Source organism: Notolabrus celidotus, chromosome 3, assembly GCF_009762535.1.
Source record: "Notolabrus celidotus isolate fNotCel1 chromosome 3, fNotCel1.pri, whole genome shotgun sequence".
Classification (NCBI taxonomy): Eukaryota; Metazoa; Chordata; class Actinopteri; order Labriformes; family Labridae; genus Notolabrus; species Notolabrus celidotus.
The window spans coordinates 1,945,766-1,968,624 of NC_048274.1; the positions used below are offsets into that span (position 1 = coordinate 1,945,766).

Genomic DNA, 22,859 nt, shown 5'->3' on the forward strand with positions numbered 1-22,859 from the left:
CTCAGTAGGAGCCACTGGCCCTGAGGTATTCTGACAACATCATATGTGGCCCTCTTTGAAAAAAGTTTGGACACCCCTGGTTTAAAGCATTTGGGGGCTTCACAATCTGCTAACCACACAGCTATCTACATACGTCTGCAGTACTGCCAAAAATGTGGTATTGCTGAGTACGCCAGTCAATGCATCCATCGCTACTGTGACCTAGAGTCCCACAAAATGAAGAGCATCAGGTTTCTGACAACAAAAACACAACAGCAGAGTTTCATGTCCAACAAAGCTTGGACATGTCAACAATAAGTGTTTTTCCTCCGATCATACAAACAGTTTTTAGTCACATCGGTATCAGAGTGTACTTTTTATCCACTCATACTGTTTTTCTCTGCAAGATAATATCATAAAGTGACTCACTATCTTGAAGTAAGTGCTTAGTGTGATGTTGTTCTGATAAATAATCTGAAGATGTTTTCCAACAGCTAAGAAACATTCTGTATCTGTACATGACAGAGATTTATCAGCATAAGACCCCGCTTGACCTTGTGAGAGGATTATTAACTCTGAAGTCCGGCCAGTCAGTTCTGGAGTCGGGCGGCGATGAAGCAGCCAGCGAAGGATCTCTGGACATGACATGGAAATAAAACAGAAAAGAAGAGGACAAGAAGTTCCAGCCGCTAACATGCTAATGTCTTCCATCTGCAGGAAGAATCCATGGCCGACATCCAACTTCTTCAGCTTATTCAAAAACAGAAAAGACCCGTAAGTCCTGACACACTCTGAGATACCTTTAGCCAAAACCACAACATGCTGTAATGGGATTATCTGCTCAGCTACCACAACGACGGAGCTGCCCTCCAAATGTAATTAATAACTCCTCTGCCGGGACCAGAAACAATCACTTAGACTCCCGGTGATGTTAAACCGATACCAAGGAAATATCAGCTACACGTATCTGCTTTCCTTCTTCCAGTGGTGGAAAAAAAAGAGAAGAAAGGATGGAAAGAGAATCAGAGATATGAGATGAAGAGACGGAGACAGGAATTAAAAAAGGATAAAAGAGGGTCAAAGATGAGAAAAACTTCAAAACAGATCCTGGACCAGCTGTTCCTGATCATGAAATGATCCGGGAGAAATCCACGACTGAGCCAAAGTTTGGAGGGAGAATTGATTTGTATGGATAAGAGCGTGAGAGAGCATTGATCCGTGCTGGTCAGCTGTGAGCTTATCAATATCAGTTAGTGTATGGATGGTTGTTGCTGCATATGTAAGGGATAATGTAGCCAGGGGAGACAAGACCTTGATGTGAAGTGGACTGGTTTTCAGCTTTTGAAGTTGTATCATTAAGGATAGCTGTCAGCTCTTAATGAAACCTTATCAGCTGATGACTTCTGATTAACTGTTAGCTCATGAGCAGTTCACACTCACAGCTGTTGAGACATTGATAGCTAACACTACGCTCCCAACATGCAGGCCTGTTCATCGTACCTAAAATCTCTAAAAGTAGTATGGGAGGTGGAGCCTTCAGTTATCAGGCCCCTCTCCTTTGGAATCATCTACCAGTCAAAGTCTGGGAGGCAGACACCCTCTCTACTTTTAAGAGTAGGCTTCAAACTTTCCTTTTTGATAAAGCTTATAGTTAGAGCTGGATCAGGCTTGGACCAGCTCTTAGTTATGCTGCTAAAGGCTTAGACTGACACACTGGGATCCTGTCTTTCCCTCTCTCTCCTCTCTCTGCCTGTCTCTCACTTTAACTCTTCCTGTCCCATTAAAGTTACTAACCATAGACCTTTCTGGAGTCCCTGAGCTCCCTTGTCTCGTAGGTTCCTCTGGATCTCTGCTGTAGATTCCATTTTTGGGGTCTGTTATTCATCCTTTCTTTCTTTTCTTTCTTACTTTACTTCTTTCTCTTTCATTCCTTTCTTTCTTCTTTCCTTTCTTTCTCCGCTTTACTCCTCTTTCCTTTTTCCTTTCTTTCCTTCTTTCTTTCTTTCTTTCTTCACTTCTTTCTCTTCCTTTGTCTTCTTTTTTCCTTTCTTTCTTTCTATGTTTCTTCATCCTTTATGTCTCCTTTTCTCACCCTGTCTTTTCCCTCTGTAATTCTTTCACCATTAATTGTCCTCTTTTTCTCTCTTCTCCTCTCCCTCTCTTCTCTCTTTTCATAGACCTTTCTGGAGTCCCTGAGCTCCCTTGTCTCGTATGGTTCCTCCTGATCTCTCCTGCTGTGGACATGCCAGACTCCAGCTGCTACAACTACTACTATCCGTCTCCCCACTATCATCTCTCTCTCTCTCCATCTCCCTCTATCCCTCTCTCCATCACGGTCTCAGCAGATGTGTGTCTAACATGAGTCTGGTCCTGCTGGAGGTTTCTGCCTGTTAAAGGAAGTTTGTCCTTGCCACTGTAACTTGCTAAATGCTGCAAAGTGCTCTGCTCATGGTGGATTAAGATGAGATCAGACTGAGTCCTGTCTGTAAAATAGATTAACAAGAATTGTGGCAACATTTAAAAGTGGAAAACAGATTAAACTTTTTTATTTGCATGATTTTATTAAAATGTAACCTCTTTTTTAGGTTTCTATTCTTTAAATTAAAGATAAGATATGCATTTTTAAATTGTTTTTGTATTTGGAAGGTATTTCATTACCCCCCCTCTGCCCCTCTCAGTGGGTCAGAACCCGCTGCCCTGAGACATGCGTCCCTCCTGCTCCTTCCTGGCTCCACCCTGTCAACATTCCTGTCAGCTTTATTAGGATTCTGTTGTGATGATGCGTCCACATCTTGCTCATATTTCACGTTCTGTCAGTCATATTTCAGTCAGTCAGTGACACCGTCACAAACATCTGGAAGTCATCCTCGCTCTCCCAGGATCCCTGCATGTGTCTATCAATTTAATTCCCCTGTTCGACTTCTTCCCGCTGTTCTCGACTTTTCTTATTTTCCCGTATTTCAAACTTTAAATAACAATTATTTTCTACATTCCTGGACAACAACACTCCAAACAATCCTGCGTTTGAGTCCATCTCACCTGTTTCTAATCCAGCCTGCTTCATGAGGCAACTGACAGATTTGAGGTTTCTCATGCTGCTGATTCTTTTGTTTGGTTCAAGATGTTGGCAGGAGGTTAAATACAAGCATAAATACATAATAAACAGGCTTTGGCTTTCGTTTTCAATCGCTGAAGCAATGTACAGCCGTCCAACTCGTGAAACTTCAAAGGGAGGAGATGTCAGATCGTCTAAAGGTCCAGTCACAGCAGCTGTTAAAGCAGGAGGAGCTCTACAGCAAATTAAATTCATTAAAATAAGAACAACAAAAATAAACTAACTGATGGAGGCGGGGGGAGACCAGCAACTCCTGAGTTCTGGAGATTTAAGCACTACTGCTGTGGACAGTCATTCTGGGTTTTTTAATCACAATTTTTGGCTCTTTATGAAAATGCAAAAACTTTTAGAACCGCTTCTGTAGATTAATCATAATGCCAAATCCACTCTTTTTAACATCCAGACAGTAGGGGGAGCTTTAAAGGTTTTGGATTCACTTTAGGGGGGGTGCCATGTCATCCATTTTTTTTATACAGGCTGCAATGTTACAGGTAGTTTTGACCCAAAGTTAAGTGACAGAATAATAGGGCTTAGGTTTTGAATATGCCAGAATTACCCTTTAAAGTTAAAGTTCTACCCAGAATCAGCCTGCTGGTTACACACAGGAGGAGCTGTGGCTGCATCAGGACCAGAGGTGTATTCAGGGAGAACAGCATGCCCTCATTGATGTCCCTGTAATAGATAGAGATATTAGCGTGCCCTCTCAGGAGCAAGTTTGATGGATAAATGTTACAGTTAGAAAAAGTTGGCCTCCACAGACGCCTACAGCAAAAACGTTCTCTTGTGATCCCCTCTGCCCTGACTTTCTGTTTTTTCTGAGAACCAGAGAGTCCCCTGTTCAAGACCCTGCACAGACCGGAGTTTGGACATTGGGACTGGTTGCTGAAGAGATGCTAGTGTAGCACCAAACTCCGGCTGTTTGAGGCGTTTGATTGTGTGAAGCCTTCTTACTTTGACGCCTTCTTTAGTGCATGTCCATAGGATCCTTTCTGTGCATGAGTGTGTGTTCAGCATGTTCAGAAATGGGGTGACGATGATTGACCCCTTAGAAAGTATGTCCTCACATCATTACATGTGTCTTTGTTGATTGATAAGAGAGATATTTATTCTACGTGTTTTATTCCAAAGGAGGTATTACACTCTCATTGATATTTTAAACTTCACCATGCACTGTTTTTCACCACATCTTACTGCATGCCCGTGCCCCACGGCATAGAGCTGAGGCCTTTTTCATATTTATTCAGCCCCTGCCCCTCAAACAGCCCGAGTGCACCCCTGATTAAGAGTGAATCGACCCTCTGCAAAGATTTCGAGAGGCCCCGCTCCTCCTCGACCTGCTGTTTGTAACCTTCAGCTGTTGCATTCAAAGACATTTTTCAGCCAATTCTCAGCCGTGAAGTGCAGCTGTTATTTGAAACTGCATCCTTAATGTTAGACCCACACTTAGAAAACACAACCTACAATTCTTAAATTAGGGCTGTGACGCAGCTCACTCATTTACGTCCCCTACTCTGATACGGGCGTCTTGCACTGTGCAGCCGCGCTATCGTGCAAATAAGAAAAGAATGTATAAAGGTAAAAGTTTGATTTAACTTGGCTGATATTGAAGGTTAGTTCAATCATGATTCTCCTCAGATCATGGAGTCACCTCTCCAGGAGGCTCTGGTTTCTGGGACCCTTGAACATTTAGCCCTCCTGGCTCTGAGCGAGTTCCATCCATGATCGAACCACCGGGCCTTGCACGAGTCGGTGACCCACTCTTTTGCATCTTTTGCTAAAAAAAGCAATAAAGGAAGCTTCAGTTAAAGCTGGTTAATTATTTAAACATGCATGAAAGATACTTTAAAGTCTTGATCAGAGTCTTGTGAAGGATACTGGCATACCCGCTGATTTTCTATTTGTAAAGTTAACTTTTGAATCCTAAATCCTCAGCTTACATAAACCCCGGCCTGTGATGATTTATCTGTAGACTGATAGTTCTGTGAGCGCCTCCTATGGACTGCATGATGTATGAAGAAATGACAAAGACACTGAACTTGATATAAATGTTTGTGTTGTAAAATCAGAGGAGAAAAGCTGTAAACTAAAGGTGACTTCAGAAACAAATAAACACACCAAACTCACAACAGATTCAGATAAAACAAGCTCTTTTATTATAATAATTCAGATTTTTTGGCATTTTATATATATATTTATTTATATATATATTTATATATAGGCTTATTTTACAATTGAGACGTTATCTTTGACACAAACGCTGCTTTAACACCAGTTTGTATAAAAAGTGCTTCCTTTGTCCTCGCTGACACCAATCATCTTCTCTAAACACCTTTCTCTGCAGAGCAACACAAGCAGATCAGCAAGAGGTCAAAGGTCATCTCAGAGGATCAGAAGGCACTGTGTGTGTGTGTGAGTGTGTGAGTGTGTAAAAGAGGAAGAGACACGTTGCATAGAAACCCTTTTCACATTTTGTTTTAGTTTGTTTTTGTCTGTAAATCAGCAACACATGAAAGATTTTCTGTTCGACTCTGTGCTTCATCTGACGACGAATAGTGCATATGAGAAAAAAGCTGCTCTTACTATCAGGTCTCTGGAAAAACAACACATCTCAAAGGCTGCAGAGTCTGCAGAAAATTGTTATTTAAGAATGTTTTCAACTATTAAAAATCATCAGAATCAGCTCTAAATGAAGCAGCAGTCCAGAGATGTTTGGTTTCCACAGGAGCGTGACAGAAAGCAGCAGGTACCACAGTTTGAATTCCAGTCATTGCTTTTTGATTGCTTTTAAATTATTATTCACTTTGGCATTTTATCACCAGATGCAGATTTGGTGGATCATTTATCATCCTTTCTATAAAATGCAAAACAAATCATTTCTGCACATTGTTAATATTCCAGGGAACAGACAGAGGAACCCGCCTTGTTCTGAGCGGGAAGGATGTTGCATTTCATGGTGTCATAATTCAAAAGTTTGAGATGCATTTATCAACTCTACATGTTTTTTTTGATGCTGCAGGACTTTTAAACCTTAAACTTGTTTTAGTGCATGAAAAAAAAAATACAAGAACAGTGTTGGGGATCTGAAAGCCGCTCAAATATTTGACCAAAATTTGCAGCAAACTGAGATCAAAACACTGGAAGTCTATTGAAAAGTAGAGGATTTTTCTGTCTCTTAGAATGAATGTAATCACAGCTGCACAGCTAACACTCTGCTTATCATCATGATGTATATACACATCATCAAAAACATGTGTGAAGAGTACCAGAGCTCATTCATGAGGAGCAACAGAAGAAAATGAGCAAAAGTCCATAAACATACATACACAGTTCAGCCTATATGCAAGCAGCGTGCACTTTGCATTTCATAGCTCTGCAGAGACACAGGAGGGAGGATATGGAGATGTACAAAACAAAACAATGACATGCACAACAGGCTGATTTTGGATCACCTCCACCGTGCCCTACCTTAGCTGCACTGATATGTGAGTAGAGTGTGTCGTGCACACAGTGTGTACGGGAATAAGGCACAGAAACAACCAGTCCTCTGTTGTGTGGATCTGCAGGGGAACGAGCTTATCGGCTTTTGCACAAAAGTTTTAAAAGGCACATGAACACTGCAAAAAAGGAAAAAAAATACAGTCTGACCAAGTCAGTTCGTCTTTACAAAGTCCACTAAAGTCTGATTTTCTCCAAGGATGTTAAGGTGGCATGATTCACCTGTTTCCAGTTCACTGTTGAAGGAATGTTCCAGTCACTCTGTCCAGTTTTCATCTGACATTTCTTTCAGGAAATGTCCTGAAACACAGAAACTGTCTGAGGCTTTAGAGTTTTCTGGTTCTGAGATAACATCTTTAAATATTTTAAAATGTTTTGAGTCTGCAGAGTTGTTTGATTTTTCATCTTTCTCCAGAAATATTTGCAGATTATTTGAAAGAGAAAATTAAAGTCTTCAGGCTCCTTGAAAGTCAAACTGAACTGTCATGTTTTTTGTTTTTTTGCAGTGAACACATCAGCTGCCAGTCTCTCCTCTCAGTCCGTCCGAAAACCAGAACACACGTCGAACCGTTTGTGTGAATAAATCCAGCAGTGTACCAGTCCATCTCCAGTCTGGTCCCAGTCCGGGTCAGTAGTCTCTCAGCTGCCCATGGGTTTGAAGGATCCGTCCGGCAGCTGTCTGAAGATGCCCCGTAACGTGTCCAGCTCTCGGGTCAGGTGCTCCACCCTCCGCCTCAGTCTGTCATTGTCGGTGCTCAGCTCCACCACTTTCTGCTGTGTCTCCATATTACGCATCTTGGCCTTGTCCCTGCTTTTACGCACGGCCACATTGTTGCGCTCGCGCCTCAGCCGGTACTCCGGACTGCTTTTGTCGACGTTTTTCTTGGACTTCCCTCCACCCCGATGATGGTCCAGCAGCTTCATGCCGCCCTGGTGTTGGTGGTGATGATGGTGCTGGTGTGGGCTGGGGACAGGGGTCGGCGGAGGGGTCGGATGACCCGGCTGGAGATGCATGGTGGTCTGCGCGCAGTGAGCAATCTGGTACTGCAGGTGCGGCTGCTGCTGCTGCTGCTGCTGCTGGGCATGCTGGGAGTACTGCTGGGAATGCGGGTGGTGGTAGGTTGGAGGCATACCCGAGTTCAGGTCCTCGTCGTCCCGGGGTTCCTGCTTGATGGCCACCGGTCTGATGCGCTGCGGGTTGTGCTCGTAGATGGGCTCCATTTTAGACTCCATGTAGTTGGGCATGTAGTGCTGCTGGGGCCCCGGGCCACACGGCCCCGAGTCGTACTCTCCGTTCATCATCTTGAGCTTCTCCTGTCGGGAGCTGTGGTGGAACAGGTCGGCCAGGAAGTCGTCGTTGAAAGCAGAAGGGTCGATGTAAGCGCTCAGGTCGATGGAGGTCTCGTTGTCTCCGATTTCCCCACCGAGGTCTGCCGGGTCTCTGTAGCCGGGGGTGGGCTGCTGGCCGTGGTTCAGGCTGGTCATCAGGGGCCGGGGCGCGACCTCGTACAAGTTTGACAGCTCCATTGAGAATCTAAACCCGGGCAAGCATGGCGAGGAGCTCCGAGAATCCAGTTTGCAGTAAGTCTGAAAAAGAAGTCGGGGTCCCCAGGTGAGAGGGAGGGGGGGGGGTCAGAAACCTGCAGACATGCACGGGGACGCTGCACTTCAGCTCGTGAAGGTTTAACAGGTTTGATTTCTGATACAGAGAGGAGCGTGCTCGGGCTGCAGACTGTCGGTCTGATTCCTCCTGCTCAGTAAACTCTGAGCTGTCAAACTGTGGGGTTATATAGCAGGAGGGAGGAGTGGGCGGGAACACACACACACACACACACACACACACACACACACGCACATATGCACCACACAGCCCTGGATTTAACCCACTGTCAACATTTTGCAGAGGCAAACTGAAATTAAATGTTAATTACTCCCTGTGTTCAGCCCCTCAGAACCAGCTCCGTTTGGAGATGTCTGATTTTAGTTCAGGTCTCATTCTGGATCAGACGCACGAACACGACTGTGGGACCATTTAGACCCAAAGACCAGCGCGCCAAACGGCACCAATATAATACACAAACACCGCTTTTTACCAATTTATATTTAAATCCACTTTCCACTTTAGACTGTGTTTATTCGTTGCAGATAATTTGAGTCTCTCTGCGCTTCATTGTGGGAACATCAGTGAGAGAACTAGTTCAACAGAATTAACTTTTATTATGAGAGCTGCAGGATAAAACACCAATAAAGCCAGAGGCGCCCTGTGCCTAATATTCATCTCATAATAAAGATGTGTGTGTCTGCCTGCAGGCGCTGAGACATTAAACTGACAGATTCCTGCACGGTGTGTGTGTGTGTGTGTGTGTATGTGTGTGTGTGTGTGTGTGTGTGTGTGTGTGTGTGTGTGTGTGTGTGTGTGTGTTATCTTCCCAGCGGCGTCGATCAAAGCCGGCAGGTTATTGCGTTTATGATCCACTGAAGGCGTGAATCACCCAGAGATGAGCTCTGACGAATTTAACTGAAGGTTCCTTTATGTTTAATCTTTTTTTTCAGAAGGCTAATTGTTAATAAAAAAAATATAAAAGAGGAGGAAAATCAAATTAAGAAAGGCAAAATTATAGATTTGTATTTACTGTAATTGTAAGAGTCGTTTATTTATAGTTTAAAGTGAAAACATCATTTTTTAAAATAACAATAATTCATAAAACTTTTATTTTCTCCTATAAAAGATGTGATTTGATCAGATGACAAATTCAAACAGGCTTGTTTTAAACATTTAATTTCTCCTGGTGTTTTATGTGCCTTCCTTAAAAAGGGGCGGCTAGTTGATTTTAATCGATTAATCATCCTTATGACAGCGCGCACATGGGGCAGATAGGGAGTGGGGTGAGGGAGTGGGAGTGGGGGGGTCTTGCAGGGGTATCAGGGGTAAGACGGTTCACATCGGTGCTGTGAGGTGACTCCGTGTGATCTGCAGAGAGGCTGAACAAACGGCCTGGAGCTCCCCCTGTCGGCGGAACACAGTCAGAGCTCAGCTGGGTCTTTTTCTCTGACAGGATTATTTATTTATTTTCTGCATTAATTCAACAAGTTTTGTTTATCCTTCAGTTTTATATGTATCCCAGTTGTTGTGATATAAAAATCTATAATCTATAATCTCTTGATTTCTGATATTAAGGTAATGTTTTATTTCTATTTCTAGCCTTTACTTAAAAAATCTGGAAGTAACCTCTAAAGAGAGATTAAAACTACATATTTTTACAATGGATGTTAAAAGTGACACTGGTGAGCTTCTGAGGATTTTCAAGACATCTCAAAGCATATCCTTGAAGACAGTCCTTGTTGAAAGTGATCCTCTAAAGTTTTAAAGTTTAGCGCTGACACTTTTATTCCACAAATTAAAGCTGTTCTGAAGACATGCAGCCTCAAGAGGTTGCAGATCTCATCTAAGAGGTTCTGGTAGTCCACAAAGAGACTGAAGGGCTTATATAGATCTTGAACACTGTACAGTACAGCTCATCAAGGAACACCATGTCTCTGTTTAGACAATTTGAGAGATTGTTGGTTTAGTTTGGGTAAATTTGACAAGTCTTTAAGAGAGTTTCAGAGGTGTTGAGTTTATTTTTATGACACAAGGATGATTGAACATATTCTCACAGTCCTTGGGGAGCGTCTATGGTTCCTTGAGAAGGTTCAGGTGGATTTTTTTGAGGCTTGACCGTCAATAGAGCCACAAGCACTTTAATGGTTTAAGGAGTCAGTGGGGGTCTGTCTAGAGGTTTATTCAAGTTAATTAAGTTGAGTTTAAACACTTAAATTCATCAAACAGAAGCAGAGAGAGGAGGTGCTTTTCAAAAACTCCTCCTTGAGAGACTTGTGGGACTCGATGAGATCCTGGAGGATTTAAAGATCCTCACGAAACCAGACTGAGCGCGAAGTTAAGGTCTTAAAGACAGTCAAGTTTTTGTAAAAGATGTCCTTGAGATCCCTTGAGAGTTTTACTGGATCTTTAGGGAAATTTGAAAGGTCCTTGAGGATATATTAATGATCCAGAGACTACAGACTATAATCTATCAAACCATGGGAAGCTCATTAGAGGTCTAATGATCAGGAGATCCACAGAGAGGTTAAAGGCTGAGTCCTTGAAGAGGTTCTGGAGATCATATTTCAAGTGTGTCGGGTGGTTTAAGAAATTCAAAGGTTCTTTGAGAATATTTTTATGATGCGGTTGTCCTTGAATATGATCCAAACGTCCTTGAGGAGCTTCTACACTCCCTGAAGCTGTCATGGTTTACTTTGTGGGGAGATTTTTGGGTCATTGAGGGGTATTATGGGGCCTGGAAAAAGTTTGTGAAGTCAGGGAGGAATGTGTAGGGGGTCATGGTTCAAAGAGGAGGCTGTATGGTCCTTGAAGATGCTTTGGTTGTCCACATAGAGTAAAAGAAAATTGGTAAAGAAAATTCAATGTTTGGTTTTGGAAATCCTGGAGATCATTTATGTTAAGTTTAACGAGTCATTGAGGAAGTCTGAGAGGTGCTTTGGAATACTTTTTAAGATGTTAGCGTCCTTACAGATGTTTCAAAACTCTTGTAGGAGCTTTGAGGACTCCACGAAAAGGTTTGAGTGTACAAGTGAGTCTTTGTATCAATCATACAAATGTGTGAGTAATAAAACTGGTTATTTATGCAGCAAAACTTTGAGAGGGTCCTTGGAGAAGTCCAAGGTGTCTGACAATTTTCAAGGAGGAATGTTGGATTAAGTTGGGTCCAAAGAAATGTCCATAAATCCTTGAGCAGATTCTCACAGTAATAATGGTACTTGAACAGGAACCAAGAACCACTGAAACAGGTTCCTGTGTTTGGGGAGAATCAAAGTTGCACTGAAAATTAGGGAGTTACCTTGGGCATCAGGTGTTTAAGGAAATCAAGGAAGGTTTCTAAAATCCTTGAGAACATTCCAGGAATCCTTGAGCAGGTATTTTTGCCCTACAAGGTCCGTGGGATTCTTTCCTATGATTGAGGATGAAGAACTTTCATTACTCCTTCAGGTGGCTCGTTTGGTTGGTCACAATCGAAGGTCAAGGTTCAATGAGTCTTCAAGGCTGTTTCAGTGATCATGTACGTTCTAACCTTGAGGTCCTTGAGGAGTTCCAGAGAGAACATGTCAGGAGATTTGATGAACCTCTGAGCGGTTCTGAAGTCCTTGAAGAGACTCAGTTGATCATTAAAGAAGTGTCAGAGGTCTTCAGTGACCTCAGAGGGGTGTTTAAATATAACTGTGAGGTCCTTGAAGAGTTCCCATCAGTCTTTTAAGGAGTAGTAGAAAGCCTGTGGGAGTCTGAAGAGCCATTGAGAAAGTTCAAGTGCAGGTTGGGGAGTTTTTATTCCATCATAATGATGAAAACGAAGAGGAGGGGGGTCTTGAGGAAACCAATAGATCACTGAGGAGGCTCATGAATCATCATCAGAATAATGTTTGGATTTGTGAGAAGGTTCAGGGGTTCTTGAAAAAAACTTCAGACATTGATGATGATTTCAGAAACAAAAGGGCATTTCAGGGTAAATTCAAGGATATTCAAGGGGTCTTAAAAGCCTTATCAGAGGCAGGACTTGATTTAAAATCAACTATTTATGCTGTGTTGCAACAGACCGTCTGTAGAACATTTTCTTTCTCTCTTGACTTTGGACTTAAATCTTTTTGTTAAAATTTCATTTGGATGCTTAAAGACACTTTTCTTCAAAAGGGACGTACACGTGAGAGTGAGTACAACACGAGCAGGGATCGAGGACAACATGAGAAAGTGTCCCTAACTGCCTCAAGGGTATGATAATGTGTGGAAATGGTGATACTTAAGGGTCAGATTCTAGCTTGAAACGCTCCCCTGCTCACTCCTCCCATGGTGAAGCTCAAGAAGCGACGGTGGCCTTTGAGGACAAGAAGCAGCTGTGATGCATGACAAGTATGATCCTCCATCTGTCCAGTTTTATACCATCATAAACGTCTATAATACAAATTTGTTCACGCACAACCACTCTCTTCTTTTCCATCTTCCCACTGATGCATTTCAGACAACTCTCTAAATACAGAAGTGCTCATGCTATCAGAGACTTTAGACTTGTGTTACTTTATAAAGTCATAAATATACATAGGAATGTAACATCAGTATACATCTTGAACTTGACACTTAAATGGAAGTAGTTAAGGTGTTTATGATCAAACCCTGTGAAAGTCAGTGCTCCAGTTTGGCTGTCCAGTCAAAGTAGCTCTGGTGAAAATATATCCCAATACAAGGTTTAATAGAAATGAGAAGTTAGTTCAAAGCGGAGAGAGTCAAAAAGAAAAGAGAAAACAACATGAGACATTTTAATATGAAACAGGACGTGGAACTATCACTAATCATTTCTCCTCCAGAACATGAAGAGAGTGTTACATTACTCTGTCACCTTCAGTACAGACTGTACTCCATACTGTCAGTACAGAGGTAGTTTGACTTGGCACACAGTTAGTGGATGACTCAGACCGGGCGTGTTGACCTTTGACCTCTCTGACTGAGCACACAGCAGAGTATTCATGCTGAAGCCAGCCTTTGTTTACTCGACTTTTTCTGTTCATCTCGTCGTCCTTTATTGTTACGCAAGCGATACAGAAACACATTAACGATCGTCTCAGCTTTTATATCAAGTTTAAGGATTAATACGATGATTTCATTCACAAATTTAGACCTTGATGTGAACTTTGGTTCAAGTTGGACACTGCTAAGGAATAAATCACACTCAGATTTTTGATTTCCCACAGTCAAAAGAAGTAATCCAGATAAGACCAAAATAGATAAAGTACATACACTTCCCTTACACGTTATGTTGCAGCCATCTCTATTGTTTTACATTGATTCCCTCCCACCTCTGTCACACCTCCACCTCCAATCCCAGCTCAGCAGTGGGACAACTTGGTCCAAATATTTTACCTCTTTGACCTTCACACTGAAGGCGAAGCGTCACAGGTGCATAAAAACCCTGCCTTGTACTAACAATATAAAATTGGCTATATTGATCTACAACAAGCAGTTTTTATTTAAGAGTAAGATGCTTCTTTTAAATCAGGAAACAGCCATTACCTCTTTCTTTTAAGCTACAAGAAGCGATTGACAGAAATATGGGAGTTGCTCATCTTTAGCTGTCTCATAAAGGTATGTTGTTTGTGTAAGTGTGTGAACTTCCATCCATCCATCCATTTTCTTCCGCTTATCCGGGGTCGGGTCGCGGGGGTAGCAGTCCAAGCAAATTGACCCAGACATCCCTCTCCCCGGCGACACTTTCCAGCTCCTCCTGGGGAATCCCGAGGCGTTCCCAGACCAGGCGGGAGATATAATCCCTCCACCGCGTTCTGGGTCTACCCCGGGGCCTTCTCCCAGTTGGACGTGCCCGGAACACCTCTAAAGGGAGGCGTCCGGGAGGCATCCTTATCAGATGCCCGAACCACCTCAGCTGACTCCTTTCGACGCGGAGGAGCAGCGGCTCTACTCCGAGCTCCCTCCGGATGTCCGAGCTCCTTACCCTATCTCTAAGGCCGAGCCCAGACACCCTTCGCAGGAAACTCATTTCAGCCGCTTGTATCCGCGATCTTATCCTTTCGGTCATGACCCACAGCTCATGACCATAGGTGAGGGTTGGGTGAACTTGGATTTTTTAAATAGTAAGTTTGAATCTAACATTTGTGTAAAACACAATAAGACCATGAAACTAACTGATCCAGACAGGGGTAGACCAGCATCTCCTGCAGACACCTGATTCTGCAGGTATGACAATGTAGTGTCCCACTGTTCAACAAAAAGGCCCACCTCTACAGGTTGCATCCTTTAAAGCCTGTTTAGTAGGTGCCAACTATAGACTGTATAAAACATGGACGTTGTCACCCATTTGTTTCTGGAGCATATAAAGCCTGCAGGTGCCATATTGGAAATTCTGACTCAACCTACATCAGTTGACCAACAAGTCGCAAAGAGGTGGAATTGAGACGGGCCTTTAGCCTCCTCACTTACAGGTACAGTGTGTCAGTCTGTCAATCAAATCCTCTAATTATGCAAAACTCATAATATTAATATATTCTAAACTACAGACTTATACAAAAAATTCACCCACATACAGTCTGTGTCAATAAAAGAGAAATTAGCCACTCATTTTTTGTACCAGGCTGTTAATATGTTTATTTCTACTGTAAAAATCGTCTTTCTTGAATGGGTGTGTATGTGGTTTCCAGTACTTCCATAGCCAGCCCATAGTGGACAGTCGGAGAACTGCAGCTTTTAGCACATTCGTCACGGCCGGAGGTTGCCACTTGATGCAAACAGAAGAAATCTACTTAATCAAACCTTTTTTTCATCTCAGAGACTTACTTACTCAGACACAAACATGTAAAAACAATAAGGCCCAGATTTAAAGACATTGTATAAGTCGTGTAAGGGTTCATGTATAATGATTGGTAGTGCTTCCATGGCAGCGGTATATTCTTAGCAGCTTATTTACGTCCAGAATAAACAATAAACTGAACATTTTAAGTCTTTTAAAAGTTGCCGCTTTCACTCAACCAATCCTGTCACACTGACAAACGCCCATATCATGTTGTAGTTGCTTTATGTCTCCTTCACTTTACATTTGCCACAAATCTAAAGTTTCATGTTGACCAATTTTAAATGTTAAAATAATATGTTTCAGTTCCATCAGGGAGATGTGAAATGTGCCGCATACTCCCTTCTATAGACTGATTTGATTTGTGGGATCAGGCTGTCTCTGGCATCCCTCTTGTTATTCAGATGTAATGACCGTTGTTACAGGGTCAGAATCAAGCATTTAATACAGATGGGTAATAAGTAAGAGAGCCCGGTAAAAGTATCGTTCAGCATCCTCTACAAGAACAGAAAAACACATTAAAAGAATGTTTATGAATCATGCTGAGACCACAGCCTGTAAAAAAAGACATCCCTGGAGTGAACTCTGGTTCTAAAGGAGAACACATCCCTGATGAGTTCATTACATTGTCTCAGCAAGTGCTTGAAGACTATACATATAACATACAGCCTGTCTCACAAGACAAAAGACAACACCAGTCAAATTAATAAAAGATGTGTGCTTACAGCTTTCTGAATGCAGCCCAAACGGTGACATCTCTCCACCTCTGCTCCACACATGTGGGCTCCTCTGTTTTAAATCTGTCTTTGCAGAGCCCCCCAAACTTTATATGGAACTCAAAGAGGAAACCGTGGATGATTCTGGCAACTTCTAGCACCTAGTGAAGAGGAAATAACACTGCACACACTGCTGCTACACAGAAGCGCCTTGTCATGTCTGTGAAGGCTGTTCTCTGTGAAATGAAAGTGATAGCTTTTTTCCTGTGAGCATGTTCGGACATGGTTTAGTCCAAGGTGAAAACAAAATAGTTGTTGTGCAATCACAAGAAAGCAAAACAAGAGCTTGATACTTCTGCTGCTGCCAAAGAGAAACTTCAGAGAAAGTTTCACGTCCACCAGGAATCAGAGGTAAACAACATTACACTTTATTTACACCCAACAACAAGTTTGAGTTCTTTTATTACCAAGTTGAAATATTCCAGTAAAGCAGATATTGGTAATGAAACTCTAAGATAGTGGGCTCTATTTGACAGTGTTTTTACATAATCTTTTCAATGTATTCACATTTTATTTAATTTATATGACAGCAGTAGTCTTGTTCAGTTTAAGTATTACATCAGACAACAAACCACTTTCCCCTCAATGAAAGGTACTCTAATGAGGTTTCCTTGTTCAAAGTGAAGGCATAGTAAAGAGCTATTTATACATCATTGATCAAGTGTCAATTAATAGTTTCATTGTGATTTAATATCGTCATTCCAACATGAAGTCATGCCTGTATGAACTCATTTGACCAACCTCATATTACATAAACAAAATCGACAGAAAACATCTCCCTCCCATTGGCTGAGCGAGCTGTCAATCACTGGCAACATTGCATCACTTCGCACCACACTCCCCTGTGATTGGCTGGACGCTTCCTTCGCTACCGCCCCCTCGCTCCTGATTGGCTGACGCCTGACATTGCCGTACATGGTAAAAGAGATTTCGCAATCCTCTCCTCTCCATGTTCCAAACAAAAACACTCAGAGCTCACACAGACGGGATTTAACTTCAACTTTCTTACTGTTACTTTTTACACTTTGACGGATGGTTCCCCCCACCGCGGCACCGTGAAGGTAAGCCGTGTTTTAAAGCCTCTGTGGGGCCGAGAAAGAGGGTTTGTAGAGCGGTTAGGGGTTGCTAGCAGTCGAAGCTAGTTAGCTGGCTAGCTGCCCGGCTAAACAAGCTGAGTCCTGGCTCGTTAGGAGGGAAGTAAACATGTAGGTATGAGTATATTAAAGGCTGGAGTAGACATATATGAGCAGTTGAATTAAAAGTGAGACATATATATGTTGTTGTGAATTAACTGCTGAGGAAAAAGTTGTTAAAAGTGCTCTGAAATACAAATGTGACCGTTTAAGAGCGGAACTGTCGGACTCATCGGGACGTTAGTCGTGTTCTGTATTTTATCAAACTTCATTTAAGTGTTTTAAGAACTCAGATTAGGTCTCAGCCCCGCATGACTCCGGAGTTCCCCTCTCTCGGCACAAAGAGAGGCGGTGATGATGCAACAGCAGGCAACAATCCGGAGCTCTGCTGGTTTCCACCCGGAGCGCTTTTCTCTGCGCACAGCTGACTGGCTGCATGGCAACGCGCCGACCAATCAGAGCGCCGCTGCTAATTGGCCGTACAGAATAATAATCCCAACCAATTATGGGTTCAGGAGCTGCTGTTCATGGACACTAGGGCGGAGGAGGAGAGTGTTTGTGAGCAGCAGCAGCAGCAGCGGAGGAGGTGAAGCCTCCTGATTGATGGATTGAGGTCAGCTGAGAATCTGCAGGATGACTGCAGATGTAAAATATGAGATGTTTGTTCCTGTGTGTCAGAGAACCACAGACGCATGACTCCATGCATTTATATGATATTGTTTTTTGATTTAGTATCTCTCGATTTTTGCAATCAAGTGTAATAATTAGAGAAAATGAAAATGTAATTTTGAGGTTTTAACATTTTTGATTTCACTTCTTACCTGACCAAATCCTCTGACACCGGTTATGGATGATGTAACAGGATGTCATGGTAAATGCAGACCTTTTTTCTCACTGCATTATGACTTATGAGTAATTTTAATCATTAATGCTGCAGCATCCCTTTTCAAACTATCTTACTTTAAGGGCCTGTGTCCACTAGAGATGCACCGAAATGAAAATTGTTGACCGAAACCAAAAACCGAAAATGAGGAACCAAGGCCGAAAACTGAAACACAGAAATAAATTATTATGCCAATTGTTAGTAGGGAGTAGGCCATGCATTTTCTGTTTGTGTTGCACAGGCATTTTCTGGGCAATTTATTAGCAGACACATGAAGTTAGTTTGCATAGCAGTTTGAACACACTGGGTTAAAAGGAGCTCAAAGTTAGAGACATAAATGTCAAATGTTACAACTGTCTCTAGTCTCCCCTACCATTGCATTAATTCAATTCAATTCAAACCTTTATTTATTCACAAAAAGACATTGAGGTTTCTCTCATTTCCAATGTCGTCGAGATCACAGGCACATTTATGGCTCTGATTGTGACCTAACCTCACTAAAATCAATTTCTCGTGCGCGCTGCTTTACTCCCACATCCAAGTAATGATCTTTATAATGCGGATCAAGTACTGTCCGATGAAGTGCAGAGGATCTGAGTAGATCTCAGTGAAACGTGTGCTGACAGACTCTAAGAGTGTAATTTTCGTTGTGCTCTTATCCAGACAAGCGCGTACTGGCCGTGGTTTTTGCTTGCGTCATCACAACATTCTGTTTCGGCCGTGTTGTTTCCGTGAAAAAAGTCTTTCAGCCAAAAAACGAAAATGCACTTTTGATGGCGTTCTCATATCAACTTTGTCATAACACAGGAGGGGAAACTAACCACACTCCAGGGCTTCTGCTAATGCAGTTCCTTTCTATTGCAATTTGCAGCAGGTCCTTAAATAGAAGCAACTATTAAGCATACAGGGTCATTCAAATAATCGTAGCAGTCAGTGCCGAGGGACTGTCTTTAAAGCTGAGGTGCAGTGAGACTTAAATAACCTTGCGACAATTGGCACCAGTGAGAAGGACGTAGAAATTGACATTGTGGGTGCTGCCAGTGCAAAAACAAAAAGCGACTGGTGGAGACAGGCCCTCAATGTACCAGCTGGGGCAAAGAGATAAAGCAGGACTGATTTCAGATACTGCAGGCCTAATAATCAAATGAAAACAAAGTTTGTTCTGTGGATTAAAGGAGTATATTTGATTGTTTTTCTAAATGTCTTATTCTCTTGTCGTTTTCCTCCAGGCTCCATCGAGGTGAAGATTCTGTTCTCTGCGTCCTGTCCCTGATTCATCTGTACACCTGAGGAGACTCAGAAATCAGTACCTGCAGGCAACACATCCTAATGAGCCGGCCGTCGCAGGCGAAGTTAAACACAACTGACCACAACGGCGTGAGCGTCATCCAGAGCCAGGCCCACGCCACCTACACCACGTCCCTGCCGGCAGGCCTCGCCGGACCGCAGCAAGTCCCTCAACTCATCCCAGCAGACCCTTTAGAAGAAGGCGACAACGCCCTCTCACCCAGCGAGATGAAGAAGCCTTCCGCAGACAAGGACAGCGATGAGTACCGCCAGCGGCGTGAACGCAATAACCTGGCGGTGAAGAAGAGCCGCATGCGCAGCAAGCAGAAGGCGATGGACACTCAGCAGCGCGTCAACGAGCTGAAGGAGGAGAACGAGCGGCTGGAGGCCAAGATCAAACTGCTGAGCAAAGAGCTGAGCGTGCTCAAAGACCTCTTCCTGGAGCACGCCCACAACCTGGCTGACAATGTCCAGCCGCCATCAGGTGGTGACGGCACCAGCCCCGCCCCCAACAATGCCTCTACTAATGGGCAGTGAGGGGGCGGGGCAACATGGACGTTTGTATTTAAGAATCCGGCTGCAGCTTTTCTAAAAAACTCCTGTCACTTTGAAACGTGGAGTCACATCTTCATCTTCCTCACAGCACTTCTTTGTTTATTACTTCATTTCTCAAAGCTCCTCCCCCCCTCCCCTCAGCCATAACGTCTCTCTGAGTTCCCATAATCCTCCTGGGGACTTGTCATTCGCAGTAGTCCTATGATTCCATTAATACAGTTTGAATGATTTTTACCAAACGTTCTGATTCATTGACATTTCCACTCAGAGTGTTTTTATGCAGTTCCAGTCTGATTCTCTGAGGTGACTTTAAAACTGAATCTCACGCAGACTCAGTGAAGCAGAGATCATCAGCAGAACAGACTGTCATCCGAGGTGACGTCAAACTAATTCAGCATGCTCTTGATTGGAGGACTGTGAGGAGACCCCGTCCATCGTTCAGGATTCACAGAGTCAATCTGAGAAACTGAACCAGCGGACGTCTGTAGGAACCAGAACACTCCTCCTGTTTCCTCTTCCTGGTGGCTCTTTTTAGAAGCCGGACCGGCTGGACGTTTGACTCACCTCCCTGCAGCGCTGCAGCTAACGGATGTGGATGTAAATTAATGAAATTCCCTTTTTTTAGGATGTGTATTTTCTTCTGTTATTCTACAAAGAGTTTTTAAAATGTCTAGTTAAAGAAACTGTGGAGAGAGTTTTGTAAGTTCACTACATGTTGATGTTTCAAGGACAGTTCTGGTTTTTCAGAGTTTCAGCCTTCATTCAATTGATTTTAAAGAGTCTGTATCAACACTGAACGTCTTTAGGTTTGCAGAGCATCCACACGTATTTTTAAATCAACACAGAAGTTTAATCTCGCTGTGAGATACGAGCTGATTCCCAGGAAACACAGGGTTGTCCTTAACGCGGCTGATTGTTTTTGAATCGAGTACTTTTAATGTTTGTGTCTGAGTCAGTCGGTTAAGGTGGAATTTTATTCACAATCTGGGTCACTGGGTCATGTATGAAACTGATGTAGCTGCACAGACAGCTCGAACTGTAAGAGCTGCAAGTACAGCATCCTGATCACTTTGAAGCAGTTATCGCTGCTTAAAAAGAATCAACTCTTAGATCATTAAAGGCGATTGATTCGTTTGAAATAGACCCAAATTTACACGTCTTAAAGAAATCAAAGATGATCTGTTCTGATCTGATCTGTTGATCCATTGGATGAAAAAATGTCACACAAGATAATAAGATAAATTCAGAGTCCGTTAAATGATCCGTTGATTTTAAACATCATCTTGTGTTTGGAGAGTAAATTCAAATCGACCAAAGCCCCGGGTTTATCTGTTTAAAAAACAAAGACAAAGTGATCTCTGAGTTCATGACTCCACCAAATCCCACCACCCAGCGCCTCCACCTGGAGGTCCTTCTCAGTCCAGACAGGTGGAGGTGTTTGTGGTTGGGGTCTGACTCAGACACCTCATGTGTCAGACACTTAACGGCGAGCTGCAGCTTTAGTTAAATCCACGTTTTAAAACCGGGACAGGGTTTGTTAAGCGGCCTTTAATGAGTTGAGAGCAGATCTGGACAGGCGTCCTTCACCCCCCCCCTTCAGCACACCACAAAGAGGGGCGTGGCCACCGCCTGTGTTGTTATCAGACTTCATAATTATGTGAGCTTTGTGCGGGTGTGGGGTGTTTGTGAGGAGCTTCACCTCCCTCCAGGAATGTGGTCTGTCTGAGTCCTGCTGCTCCGCTCAGCTCGACGTTCCCACAACGCCCCCCCAATAACCTTCCTACAGCGTTCCCCAAATGTTCCCAGATAGTTCCTTCACTGTTTCTATCAAACTGTCGACTGTAGTCAAACTCTTATCAAATTACAAAAAGTATGTCTGTCACACTGTTGCAGACTTTTTTTGTTTTCATATCTCTGTCTTCAGTTTTACAGATTTATTGTGTTCAGAAATCTGGAACTGTTTTCTTCATACGATCCAGCAGGTTGATGTTCTGACTACAATACCCAGCAGCCCCTGCTTCTGAACCCAGTTACCCTGCATTTATGCTCTCCTCAGATGGTCCTTAAACCAGAGTTAATGTTTTATCACTCAGAACTGATGTCAACTCACAGCCTCAACCTTTACTACAACATATAAACCACCTATAAAGTTAACATGCTCTACTTTAGATTCATATTTTGGCTCCAGATTGATCAGGTATTGTTGGGCTTTGGAGGCAAACACACTGTGGGATTTGTAGTTCAATGATCTCATGTTAGAAATAGAAACATTTCGACTCCAAAAGCAACTTTTCTATTATTCTGAATTTTCCCCAAAAGAATTGTATCCAAAAATCCGGTTGGTTCAGATATCTGAAAGCATCTGAGGCCAGTTAAATTGTAGATCCTGTCAATCAGTGAATTGAAACTTCAGTGAAACACGTCCTAACGTTGTGGGAACGTCCCGGCCCGCTGTCTGAGCTGCACATCACACAGCCTTCTTCTTTTCCTCTTTTCCGTTGTGTTGTTTTCTAAAGTCTAATTCCAAAAAGCAGCATGTTTATGGAGAAGTCTTTGCATGATAGAGGGGCGGGGGGGGGGGGTCACTGTGTGTGTGTGTGTGTGTGTGTGTGTGTCTGCTAAATGTTCTCACTGCACTGAGAGAAAAAGACAAGTTGTGTTTGTGGAGTGAATCAGGAAACAGATTGTTGTCGTGTTGGGATGTCTGTCGTGTTCTGCTTCAGTCTGAATGTTGCTGGGCAGCATTTTTCTGTCGTCACTCTGTCGGCTTTTTTATATCAGAGGAATCTGGGCTAACGTGCATTCTAAATTAAAATGAGATATAAAAGTTCAACTGTGTGGGTCAAGTTTTTATTTTTATGTTGAATGTGTTTTCTGTTCATGTTCCTGGACACAACAACACTCCACTTCTTCACACTCTCACACTGAGTGTTTCATTCTACAAGAACACAGACACTGATACATACAGAGCCCCTGAAGTCCTTTCTGTCCTTCCTTGTGTGCATGAGATAATTATAACCTCTCTAACTAGTTCAGATGTGTATTGTCAACATAAAGCCACATGGAGGACACTAAGTTAATTAAGCTGTACTTGATATGATAGCTGCTCTTGTAGACATGGTTCTGTTATCAGCAGAAATCATCTGCTTCACTTACTGAGAGACAACAGGCTCAGCCGGAGTCTTTTTGCTGACAGACACGCCCCCTTATCCAACATGACTCACTGGCTGT

General features: G+C 42.9%; 2 protein-coding genes across 3 annotated transcripts; one reads left to right on the top strand and one right to left on the bottom strand.

The window, feature by feature from the left end:
- Positions 1–5,224: 5,224 nt before the first annotated feature.
- cebpa (CCAAT enhancer binding protein alpha) lies at positions 5,225–8,342 on the bottom strand. The gene has a single exon (XM_034679885.1). The coding sequence runs from the start codon at positions 8,114–8,116 to the stop codon at positions 7,229–7,231; it is 888 nt and encodes a 295-aa protein (XP_034535776.1). The 5' UTR covers positions 8,117–8,342; the 3' UTR covers positions 5,225–7,228.
- Positions 8,343–16,656: 8,314 nt separating this feature from the next.
- On the top strand, positions 16,657–22,461 carry cebpg (CCAAT enhancer binding protein gamma). Of its 2 annotated transcripts, none has more exons than XM_034679890.1 (2): positions 16,657–16,831; positions 19,016–22,461. In XM_034679890.1, exon 2 carries the CDS (start codon positions 19,116–19,118, stop codon positions 19,608–19,610), a length of 495 nt encoding a protein of 164 aa, XP_034535781.1. In that variant the 5' UTR covers positions 16,657–16,831; positions 19,016–19,115; the 3' UTR covers positions 19,611–22,461. The 2 variants fall into 2 exon arrangements, with proteins under 2 accessions (XP_034535781.1, XP_034535782.1); XM_034679891.1 differs by lacking the exon at positions 16,657–16,831 and adding an exon at positions 17,396–17,516.
- The last annotated feature ends 398 nt before the right edge of the window (positions 22,462–22,859 follow it).

Coding starts and splice junctions, on each gene's coding strand:
- cebpa (XM_034679885.1), bottom strand. CDS start 8,116: ATGGAGCTGTCAAACTTGTACGAGGTCGCGCCCCGGCCCCTGATGACC.
- cebpg (XM_034679890.1), top strand. CDS start 19,116: ATGAGCCGGCCGTCGCAGGCGAAGTTAAACACAACTGACCACAACGGC.